This window comes from Chinchilla lanigera, unplaced genomic scaffold (genome assembly GCF_000276665.1).
Source record: "Chinchilla lanigera isolate Chin_1 unplaced genomic scaffold, ChiLan1.0 scaffold00014, whole genome shotgun sequence".
Taxonomy (NCBI): domain Eukaryota; kingdom Metazoa; phylum Chordata; class Mammalia; order Rodentia; family Chinchillidae; genus Chinchilla; species Chinchilla lanigera.
In genome coordinates this window covers 32,120,538-32,131,512 of record NW_004955415.1, presented here as the reverse complement: position 1 = coordinate 32,131,512, position 10,975 = coordinate 32,120,538, and the positions used below count along the sequence as shown (strand labels likewise).

Below are 10,975 nucleotides of genomic sequence, written 5' to 3'. Positions count from 1 at the left end.
CTCAGGCTCCCGAGTGCTGGGATTACAGGTGTGCGCCGCCACGTCTGGCCCTTTTTTACTTTTTGAAACAGGGTCTCAGTAATTTTCCTAGGCTGCCTTCAAACTTCTGGTCCTTCTACTTCAGCCTCTCGAGAAGCTGGGACTGTAGGTGCACACTGTTGCTCCTACCTTTGAAAAAAAAGTTGCTAAGCAAACTCTACCTCTGAGTTATACTCCTAACCCTTTTTATTTCACCAGGAAGTCTTGCTAAATTGCCCATGCTGGCCTCAAACTCCTGGGCTCAAGGGATGATTCTGTCTCAGCCTCCTGAGTAGCTGGAAATAGGGGCAAGCTTCTGCATTTGACTCAAATATTTTTGTTTTGTTTTGATTTGTTTTTAAGCCAGGTTCTTTGTATATATTTCAAGCTGGCCTCAAACTTGCAATCCTCCTATCTCAGCCTCCCAAATTGCTGGAATTACAGGCATGAGCCATCACATATGGAAAAAAACTTTGTGATTGTGTGTGTGTGTGTGTGTGTGTGTGTGTGTGTGTACCAGAAATCAAACTCATGACCTCAGGCTTGCCAGGCAAGCGCTTATGCCTCTGAGCTACATCCCGGGCCCTCTTGTGATTTTTTTGACAGGGTCTCACTATGTAGTTCAGACTGGTCTTGAACTCACTATGTAACCTAGACTGGCCTTGAACTCAAAGTGATCCTCCTGCCTCAGCTTTCCCAGTGCTGGGATTACAGGCGTGGGCCACCATCCCTGGCTTGGGAAAAAAAAATTTTTTTGAAGCTGATTTTTGCAGGTCTAGGTTCAAATCCTAGCTTTGCTGATGGCTCTAGGCAATTGACTTCCCCTTTCTGGCTTTGGGTTTGCATTTGTAAGGCAGGTACAGTGATGGCAGCCCCCCCATTGGGTTGCTGTAGGGATTCGAGGCAGGGACAGTCTGCATGGGGCTCTTGTCCTGCTTGCTGAAATTCGCTGTGATCGGTGGTCTGAGAAGTGCCCCTCGTCATCTCAGCCCTTGGCAAGGCGGCCCTGACAGATCTGCTGTCTGCTGTCCCCACTTCCTGCCTACAGATCCCCTGGGGCCCAGTTGTGGGTCCTCGGCCCGCTGTGTACAGTGAAGGGTGAGGCTAGTAGGAGGAGCAGGTTCAGTTACCACGTCTGTGCATTCCTCAATCATTTGTGCCTCCAGGAGGGCTGCAAAAAGACAGACTGGCATGATTTTGCAGATGAGGAGACCGAGGCTCAGTGAGGTAATACTGGCATGGCTAGGGCCATACAGCTAGGACACTTGAGGTTGGGCTTGGAACCCAGGGCCTTTACACTGAGCTGTTCCCCCAGCTGTTTACTTTTATTTATTTATTTATTTATTTATTTTGGTACCGGGAATCACTCTGGACCTTCTGCTTGCCAGGCAGGCGCTTGCACTGCTGAGCTATATCCCCGGCTAGCTGTTTATTTTTGAGACAGGGTCTTGCTAAGTCTCTTAAGTGCCCAGGCTGGGCTCAAACTAATGATTCTCCTGTCTCCGCCTCCCTAAGTGTGGGAATTAGAGAAATGTGCCACCACTGCTCATCGGTTTTATTAGGCAGAATTAAAGAAGTACACACTCGAAGAAAATACAATGTGGGGCGTCAAGACAGAGGTGTAGAGCCTGCTGTGGAGCACCTAGCACAGCTCGTGGGCAGGAGGTGGAGGTGGCACTGACACGGGTCTCCTGCCCCAGGCCCTGAGGATCGTCCTGCACAGCCTGGACCTTCATGCCAACTGCTACCAGCGCTTCGTGGTGCCGCTGCTCAGCATCAGCGCAGACTTCTATGTGCGCGTTTTTGTTCGCGTCTTCACTGGCCAGGCCCACGTGAAGGCCTCAGCCAGGTCAGTCAGGGGGACTGGGCCAGGCCCCGCCTTGGGTGGGGGCTGTGAAAGAGAAGTGGGGTGGTGGCCTTGCTGAGCGCTCATAGCCCCCCTTTTGCTCCCAGCAAGCAGGCGCTAGTGTTCCAGTGCGTGGGCTGCGGCGCCTTCCACTTGCAGCGCCTCGGCAAAGTGGCCACGGCCTCCGGTGGGCGGTGAGCAAAGGCTGCTGGGAGGAAGGTGGAAAGGTGTCCCCGAGTCGCTGCCCATAACTACCTCCGGCCCCTGCAGGGTCAAGTTCTCTGCAGCCTGCGGTCCTCCTGTGGCTCCTGAGTGTGAACACTGCGGGCAGCGACACCAGGTAGGGTGAGGAGAGGGGCTCTGGGGCCCCAGGGGTCCGCGTGGCACCTGCTCATCTGTGCCCCGTGTGTCTGCAGCTCGGTGGCCCTATATGGGCAGAGCCCATCCATGACCTGGACTTCGTGGGACGCGTACTGGAGGCAGTCAGCGCCAACCCCTGCCGCTTCCATACCTCAGAACGGATCCAAGGGGTCCTGAGTGTCGTCACGGAGGTAAAGGCTGGGCTGAGACGGCGGAGGCTCCACCTCTGCCTGTCCCTTCCTCTGTCAACCCTCGCACCTCCTGCGTCTCCTCAGGAGCTTCCCGATGTGCCCCTCTACTACACTCTGGATCAGCTGAGCAGCACTATCCACTGCAACACGCCCAGCCTCCTGCAGCTTCGGTGAGGGAAGGGTGATGGGGAGGAGCCTGCGGCTGAGGACCGATTGGCCCTGAGCTGGTGGGTGGAGTCTAGTAGAGGGCAGACCAGAGGCGGGGCCTGCATCTGACCACTGATTGGCCGGTGGGCGGAGTCACCACACCCCCACCCCCTGGGTGCTTGCTTTATGATCACTGTATAGCTTTGCTTTGAGAGGCGCACAGTCCGGTCCACTTGACTCACCCACGTTAGCTGGACTCTGGGGCAAGCCTCGCTTTCACATTCCCTACTGGTCCCCAGGTCAGCCCTGCTGCACGCTGGTTTCCGGGTCTCGCTCTCCCACGCCTGTAGGAATGCGGTGAAGACTGACGCGCCCGCTGAGGCCCTCTGGGACATCATGCGCTGCTGGGTGAGCGCAGAGCCGGCCGAATGGGGAGGTGGGGAGGGCAGGCAGTGGTCTTAGCAAGGCCCTTTTTCCCCCAGGAGAAGGAGTGCCCCGTGAAGCGGGAGCGGCTGTCAGAGACCAGCCCGGCATTCCGCATCCTTGGTGCTGAGCCCAGGTAGGACCAGCAGGACTGCCACAGGCATGGGGGTGCTGTGCTCTACGCAGCCCACAGCCACTTCCTGCGGGGGCTCAGGCTGGGCTTCCAAATGCAGTCCAAACTCTGCCCACCTTCCCTGCCTTCTGTCCTTGCCCTGATCTTCTGCCACCTTTGACCCCCACCATCTGTCTTCTACAGCACCCCAGGGCACCCACGAATGAGTCCCAACGTGTCCCTTTGCTCAGAACCTGCCATGGCTCCCATCTTCCTCATAGACACCAACATCCAGCCAGGGCCCTCCAGACCGTGCCAGGCTGCCCCAATCCGCTCCTCACCCTCATGAACTGGTCTTTCCCCTATTGGTTCAAACCCTGGGCAGCACCTCAGGACCTTTCCTGTGCTCTCATCTGGTCTCCTTCAGTTTTTATCTCCTACCTTCCTTGAGCAGCCCATCGCGTCAAAGCAATGCACCCTCCCCAGTCTCCCTGTGCTCTGCTACCAGGAACCCTGATGCAGTTGGCTGGGATTCTGTGTGTGTGTGGTGCTGGGGATGGAGCCCAGAGCCTCGGGCATGGCTAGGAAAACACTTGACCACTGAGCTACGCACCAGCCTTTGGTCCCTGTGGATTTACCCTGCTCCTTGTTTCTCTCCCAGACCAGAAAGTCAGCCTTACCGGAGGAAAGGTCCACTTCCTTACTCTCTGTTCCTTTCATGGAGAATAATGTAGACTTGAAAATCAAAGTAAAATATTTTTTAGTGTGTGAAGGAAGCCCTTTGTGGTGGCACAAGCCTGTAATCCCAGCACTTGGAAGCGGAGGCAGGAGGATTACAGGTTCAAGGCCAGCCTGGGCAACTTAGGGAATTAGGGAGACTGTGTCTCAATATATAAAAATAAAAGGGGCTGGAGATGTAGCTCAGTATGACGGCCCTAGAGCCCAGTACCACAAGAAAAATTTTAAAAGGAATAAACCCTGACATAGCTGGCTGTAGTCGTGTACTCCTGTAATCCCAGCATTTGGGATGCTGATGCCAGAGGACCAGCACAAATTGAAGGACAGGGTGGACCACACAGTGAGACAGTGTCTCAAGAAAAAGAAAAAAAGAACCCCAACATGATAAGTGGCAGGGTTGCCCCTGAGCCCACATCCACTTTCCCAGGCTGCAGGCCAACTTCACCATCCGGGAAGATGCCAACCCCAGCTCCCGCCAGCGAGGGCTCAAGCGTTTCCAGGTCAACCCAGAGGCCAACTGGGGGCCCCGGCCCCGGGCCCGGCCAGGGTGAGTGAGTAGCTGTGGCTACAGCCATGGGATGTGGCTCGGTCAGGGCTAGATGTGGTCCCGGTTTCTGGTCTGTGCACAGGGGCAAGAATGCGGGCAAAGCTGAGGAGAGGCGCAGGCTCCGGCAGAATAAGCGGAAGGAGCTGGCCGAGGATCCAGCCCGGCAGGCTGCTCGCCTTAAGATGTTTCCTTGCAAAAGGTTCAAGGAGGTAAGGTGATGCCTCTGTCCCCACTGCTGGCCACAAGGGCTCTTCCCAGTGGGCAGGCAGGCAGGCAGGCCTTGGACAGCCCAGCTGGGCAAGTGGTTGGGGCTGCTGAGCTCCTGTAGGCCTCACTCATAGCTACCATCCTCCCACCAGGGCACCTGTGACCGAGGAGACCAGTGCTGCTATTCACACGGCCAACCCACGCCTGAAGCCTCTGCCACCCCCGCAGACAGTGCGGAGACCTCCGACCAGAGCTCCTGTGTAGGCTGAGCCAATAAAGAGATGTCACACTGCACCAATTGTCATCCCTTGGGAGGGTGTGAGACAAGGTGTCGCTCTATAGCTCAAACTGGCCTGGAATTCACAGGCATCCACCTGCCTTAGCCTTCTGAGTGCTGGGATTACAGACATGCGTGCACTACCGCTCCCAGCGGCGATTGTCGTTCTGTGTGGGGCTGCTGGCTGCCTATCTGCACAGCTCTGGCTGCAGGATCTTCTTGCCTGTTTTACCTCTCCAAGAATTCTGTATCTGCTCATCTGGGGGCCGTTTGGACCCTGTCAGTTTGTTGGGGGAGTTGGGTGCTGGCCATCTACGAGGTCCCTCTGGAGCCAGCCCAGCTGCCCCCTGCGGTTCTCCAAGCGGCCACTGGGCGGCAGCCCGGCACGCCCGCACCAGGGACTCCTTCCCCGCCCAGTACCCGCCCCCCCTATGGCCCCCACGTGTCTACCCGCCGCCTGGTTCCTTCAGCCCGGCTCTCCAGGGGCGCAGCGGCGGAAGCCGGACCGGAACCAGGCGCCCTGCGCATCCGCTCCAGACCAGGTGCTTCCTGCCCTGCGGTCAAGGGCAGTGCACAACGCCAGGGACCCAGCAGGCTGCCGCCTGAACCCCCAGCGAGGGGAAGCCGCACCCCCTCCCTTCGAGCAGGGTTAGCAACACAGAGGCGGTCTAGCCAGGACCCAGCATGTGCTGCCTCAGGCCCACTATAAAGTGAGGCCCGTCGTGGGGTTGAAACTGCTTGGGGGGCAGTGGGGTGAGTGAGGGCAGGCTCTTGGGCTTCACCCATTTGGGGAGGGTGCGGGTAGCAGTGTTGGTGCTGGGGGGAGCAGAGGACTCCTGCCCTGAACCAGGTACACTGCCCACCCAGGGTAAAGCATGGCTAACTGTGGGGCACAGCATGAGGAACAGTGGCCTTGGGGCTACCTGGATAAGGGACAGTCCGCTATACCAGAGCCCCTTGCTTTGTGCTTACATGGGATCTTGAACACACCTTGCACTCCAGTATACATGGGCCCTGTCCTGTGGGACATGGGTGAGGTTCGCGTCCAAGTTGGGGCTTGTGGGTGGGCGTGGCATCACCAGGCTGTAATCCCAGCGCTTGGGAGGCAGAGGCAGAAGGATCTCCAAGAGTTCGAGACCAACTTGAACTACATACCAAAACCCGAAATCAACGCCAAAAAAATAAAAAGTTGGGGGTCTGTGGCCCATAGTTTCAAAATTGTGGGGACTTTTGGGGCAATTATTGGAAGGTCCCTAGAAAATCAACCCTATACCCACCCCCAACACACACCTTCCTGGGTCTGAAAATGTGTGGAGAGTGCCTGGGGTGCCTGTCGGACGGGCCATCCGATGCCAGGCTATCGGCACTGGGCCCCGCACTCCCTCGGGGGTGGAAGAGAAGCAGGAGGGGCAGTGTGAAAAGAGGAACTGGGAAGGGTGCTGTGAGGAGGAGGGGAGGGCTCCGGGGTCACGGGGCCTCAGCGGCCAGAAAGGGCCCCCTCCCCCGCAGCCACAAGGACACGGGCAGGGGGTGTTCAAACCAAGGAGCAGACGACTCCAGACGCCGAGGCTTCCCTGCCTCGGTTTCCCCTCTGCACGCAGCCGGGCGCCTCCTGCAGGCGGTGCAGAGGGCGGAAGGCGAAGCTTGGGGTGGCGGCTGGAGGCAGGGCCAGGCCTTCGAGGTCCCCGCCCGCCGGTTTCCTCCGGGGTCAGCACGGCTCCTTATCAGGCGCGGCCAGGCGTCCCGGGCCCTTATCTGCGCGGCCCAGCATCCTCTGGCCGCCAGGCCGGGGCGAGGGAGGAAACTCGGCCGCCAGGGGCGGGGAGAGGGTGGGCAGGCCGGAGCTGCGCACTTTCACGGGAGCCCACGCCGCCAGCGCCGCCGCCGGGCCCTCAGGAGCGCAGCGTCCGAACCGGACAGCCGACCGAGGCCTGGCCCAGACCGCAGGCCCCGAGGGACAGAGCCCGGCGCTCACCAGGCTGCCAGGACTGTGCTGGGGTAAGAGGGCACCGCCTGGGACCCTGCCTGCATTTCTGCATTCACTCGTTCATTCATTCATCCATTCATTCATAACCTGGGAGCCACTAAGTGAGGGGCCAGGCCATTTCCCACAGCCGCGGAAGACAGGCCGGAGGAGGCAGGAGTCCCACAACCCGTGGGTCACTCCAGGCCCTGGAGCCCAGCAAACGGGTGTTAAGGCAGGGTGCAGCGGGGTGGGAGCAGGCCCAAAGCCAGAGCACAGCTGGGGCATGACTGGACGGGACTTGGTAGCGTCGGGGTCTCAGAGCCAGCCTTTGGGTCACAGCATCGGGAGTGGGGCCACAGGGCTGGTAAGGGGGACATCTCCAGCACGGGGGAGGTGGCCGTGTCGGGAAGAACCTGGACTCACAGTGCATAGCAAGGAACCAGCTTGGGGAGAGAAGGCGTCAGAGTCAGTGTTAGAGGGACCCCAAGGCCACATGGCAGCAAGGAGTCAGTGAGGGCCAACAGCCAGGTGTGGTGGCACTTGCTTGTCACCCCAGCACTTGGGAAGCTGAGACATGAGCATCACCATGGTTCAAGGCCAGCCTGGGCTATATACTGAGCTCAAGGTCAACCTGAACTACATATTGAGACCCTGTCTCAAAAAACAGAGAGGGAGAAAGAGAGAGGAGGGTCTCAGGATCAGAAATACAGATCTGAGGGTTACAGGTCATTGTCAGGGTTCAGGGTGATCCCAGGGCCAGAGGGCATTCTGGAAGCGGGGAAGTGTGTGCAGAGACAGCCTGGCAGGCCCAGTGCCGCCCAGCCCCCTGCCAGCCCCCTGCTCTGATGGAGGACCCCTCCCATACGGCGGTGGTTTCTGAATTCAGCCTTCTCTGTCTCTAGCTGAGCCTCTCTAGCCCCTCTTTCCTTCCTTCGCCCCCTTCCACAAGGTTCTGTTAGGCTAAGCAGGTGGGGGAGACGGCACCAGCCTTCCTCCCACCTGGTGGCCTTCTCCCCACAGGTGAGCACCCCGTCCTTGGGTCCATGTGCCCACCCCAGGCCCAGGCAGAGGTGGGTCCCACCATGACAGAGAAAGCCGAGATAGCGCGTGCTCCCAGCCCAGCGCCTGCCCCGCCCCCTAAATCTGCTTCACCGGGGCCCTTGCCCCCAGAAGAGCTGGACCACAGGGGCGTCTCCCCCACCAGGCTGCCCCCGGGTGTGCCAGTGATCAGCCTTGGTCACACCAGGCCCCCAGGGGTGGCCGTGCCCACGGCGGAACTGAGCGCCCTTCGGCCACCCTTGCTGCACCTCTCAAGCCTGGGAACTGCCCCGCCCGCCCTGGCCCTGCATTACCACCCTCACCCCTTCCTCAACAGGTCAGTGGGGGCTGGGCTGGGGCTGTGGGAGATGCGGGGTGGAGGGCCTTGACCACAAGGCATGTGTGACTTGCAACCCCTTCCAGTGTCTACATTGGGCCGGCAGGACCTTTCAGCATTTTCCCCAGCAGCCGGCTGAAGCGGAGACCCAGCCACTGTGAGCTGGACCTGGCTGAGGGTGAGTGTGTATGTGTGTGTGCGTGTGCGTGTGTGTGCGCACATGCGTGTCCGTGTGTGTGGACACTTGCCGGTGCGTGCACACATATATAGGGGGCAGGCACACAGGTCACACCCAAGTGCAAGCCCATAGTCCCACAGCCAGCGTCACTCAGGCATTGCCACCAGCAAGCCAAGTGTCAGAGCAAAACCCAGCAGGTCCTGGCCTGACGTGGGAGCCCCTAATAAGACACAGGCTGGGAACCAGAGTCACCCAGGTCACAGCCACACAACCACACAAGAGTCAGCCACACAACCACAGCCATGCATGCAACAGCCACAACCACATGGCAACCATCACACACAACCATAACCATCAGACCACAAGTCCCCCAGCCACGTCACAAACTAGGAGAGAGACTCACAAGACCACGAGCCACTGAAGAGCAAGGCTCGCAGGCATAGCAGCCCTGGCGGCTGCAGTCTGGGCCCGTGGTACTTCTCTGGGTGCTTTGGGGTGGGTGGCTGCACGTGGATACTTTGGATACAGCAAGTCCCAGCCCACTGCCGGGGGTTTAAGTCCCCACTAGGGTGCCGCAGTGAGGACAGGAGGGGAGCCCCTGGGAGCCTGGCCCCAACCCCGTCTGTCCTGTGCGCAGGGCACCAGCCCCAGAAGGTGGCGCGGCGCGTGTTCACCAACAGCCGCGAGCGCTGGCGGCAGCAGAACGTGAATGGTGCCTTCGCTGAGCTCAGGAAACTGCTGCCGACTCACCCGCCCGACCGGAAGCTGAGCAAGAACGAGGTGCTCCGCCTGGCCATGAAGTACATCGGCTTCCTGGTGCGACTGTTGCGCGACCAGGCAGCCGCCCTGGCCTTAGGTCCCGCCCTGCCTGGGCCGCGAAAACGGGCCGCGCACCGAGGCCCCGGCTCGGGACACAGCGCCGAGGCGGCTGCGGCGGCGCGCGCGCAGCCCTTGGTGCCGGTGGACTCCGACGGCAGCGGGGTGGCCCGGCCCATCAAAATGGAGCAAGTAGCCCAGAGTCCGGAGGTGCGGTGACCTTATGCGGCGGCGGCGTCTCTGAGCCGGAGGGCCCTGGAAACTCAGTCCAGAGCCGTTCAGGCAAAGGGTGGACGCCGCGCATCGCTGCTCTGAAACGAGCCCCTTGGACGACAGAGGAGTGAGGACGTCTCCAAAAGGGGAGCGGTCCTGGGGATCTGAAAAGGGCAACTGTCGCCCCCAGGGTCCCTGCAGGCTGTTTTTTAAAAACCGCTGGAAGTAGCCTTGCTTGTGCTCCCGTCCTGGGGGCTAGGTCATGGAACAGGTTAAGTGGTCTCGGACTCACGTGGTGCCTCGTTTTTCTGGGCCCGGGTCGCTGGAGGAGACAGTGAGGGGCTGGGAAGCCATCGCCTTCCCACTGGCGCCCCCTCCCGGCGGCCGGAGGACAGGCTCCCTGGACGGCGCGGCCGCTGGGGACCCAGCGTGCCCCACCGACTCCACTTCACCCCGCGCGATCGCGTCTGGGAAGGCTCAGGCACTGTTGCTTTTTTTTTTCTTTATTTCTTTATTTCACATACACATTAGCCATTCAATGGAGAAGCCAGAGAGTCAGGCAAAGATGGTATAACAGAAGCGCAGTGACGGGGCGGGGCGGGGCGGGGCGGGGCGAGAGGGGACAGACGGGCTGGCTACTTGCATTCCGCTAGGACACTGAAAACCCAGAAAACAAAACAGACAGTAAACTACCCTTGTTTCTTATGTATCTCAGTGCAGAGACGGGGCGGAGGGCAGAGGGGACCAGGCTGAAGGAGGAGGCGCAGAGGGAGGGGCGCTAAGGGGAAGCACACCAATCCATTAGTACTATATATAGAGATACTCGTATATACTGCGTTTCTTAGCCTAAGAAGAAACTTGTTTGACGGGACGGGCGGCCTTGCGGTCCGCAATGCTGGTGCTGGTCGGGCGCACGGATCTCCCGGGAGGGGCAGAAGCGGGGCTGGCCCAGGCTGGCTTGCGAGGGGATGGGGGCGCCCCGAGAGTCGGGGGGAGCAGAGGCGGGGCTGGGGTGCCCCTCGGGCTCTCGATTGGGGGACAAAAGTTCTCGTGACTTTATTGCTCCTTTATTTTCTCTCGTGTGTGTGTGTGTGTGGGGGGGTGTCCGTTCGGCACGGTCGGGGTGGAGAAGCAGTGGGTCGTCTGAGCCACCAGGCCCCTCTGGGTCCCAGAGCGCGGCGTCCGCTCCGCCAGCACGGGGGTGAGAACAAGGCACTAGGTCGGCCGGCCAGCGCGGGGCGGGTGCGTAAGGCAGTCACGGGCGGGCGGGCGGGGCGGGGGCTGTGCGGCCGTGTGCGTGCGGGCGGGCGGGCGCGGGCCTGGGCCGTCGGCCTGGCGGGGCCTGTCCTGGAGCAGCGAGCCTCGGGTGCTCCCGGGGGCGGGACAGGAGGAGTGATGTCGCGTGGGGCGCCGGGGAGGGGCAAGGGGATGGGAGGAAACTACCAACTTGCTGAGCGCGCTCCTGATAATGCTGGTGAGGGTCAAGTTGGCGTCTGGCTCAAAGAAGGGCGCTCGGGGTGGGGCGGGAGGGAGGGAAGGGGACGTTTGTTCGTTGGCATTG

The 10,975-nt window shown here is 60.2% G+C and overlaps 3 protein-coding genes across 3 annotated transcripts in view; 2 read left to right on the top strand and 1 right to left on the bottom strand.

Moving 5' to 3' along the window:
- Trmt1 (tRNA methyltransferase 1 homolog (S. cerevisiae)) overlaps window positions 1–4,883 on the top strand; it is a gene marked incomplete at its 5' end in the record, with an annotated part of 10,141 nt that extends 5,258 nt beyond the window's left edge. Inside the window, 10 exon segments of the mRNA XM_013512177.1 lie at window positions 1,719–1,867; window positions 1,972–2,058; window positions 2,135–2,204; window positions 2,281–2,415; window positions 2,500–2,585; window positions 2,862–2,970; window positions 3,045–3,121; window positions 4,263–4,382; window positions 4,465–4,591; window positions 4,742–4,883. Of these exon segments, the coding sequence (XP_013367631.1) occupies window positions 1,719–1,867; window positions 1,972–2,058; window positions 2,135–2,204; window positions 2,281–2,415; window positions 2,500–2,585; window positions 2,862–2,970; window positions 3,045–3,121; window positions 4,263–4,382; window positions 4,465–4,591; window positions 4,742–4,858 (1,077 nt within the window). The 3' untranslated portion in view covers window positions 4,859–4,883.
- A 1,899-nt stretch (window positions 4,884–6,782) lies between these two features.
- Window positions 6,783–9,705, top strand: Lyl1 (lymphoblastic leukemia associated hematopoiesis regulator 1). Its single transcript, XM_005381052.2, has 4 exons — window positions 6,783–6,864; window positions 7,853–8,207; window positions 8,294–8,385; window positions 9,023–9,705. Exons 2-4 carry the CDS (start codon window positions 7,876–7,878, stop codon window positions 9,418–9,420), a joined length of 822 nt encoding a protein of 273 aa, XP_005381109.1. The 5' UTR covers window positions 6,783–6,864; window positions 7,853–7,875; the 3' UTR covers window positions 9,421–9,705.
- Window positions 9,706–9,901: 196 nt separating this feature from the next.
- Nfix (nuclear factor I/X (CCAAT-binding transcription factor)) overlaps window positions 9,902–10,975 on the bottom strand; it is a gene marked incomplete in the record, with an annotated part of 65,686 nt that continues 64,612 nt past the window's right edge. The window contains 1 exon segment of the mRNA XM_005381046.2: window positions 9,902–10,975.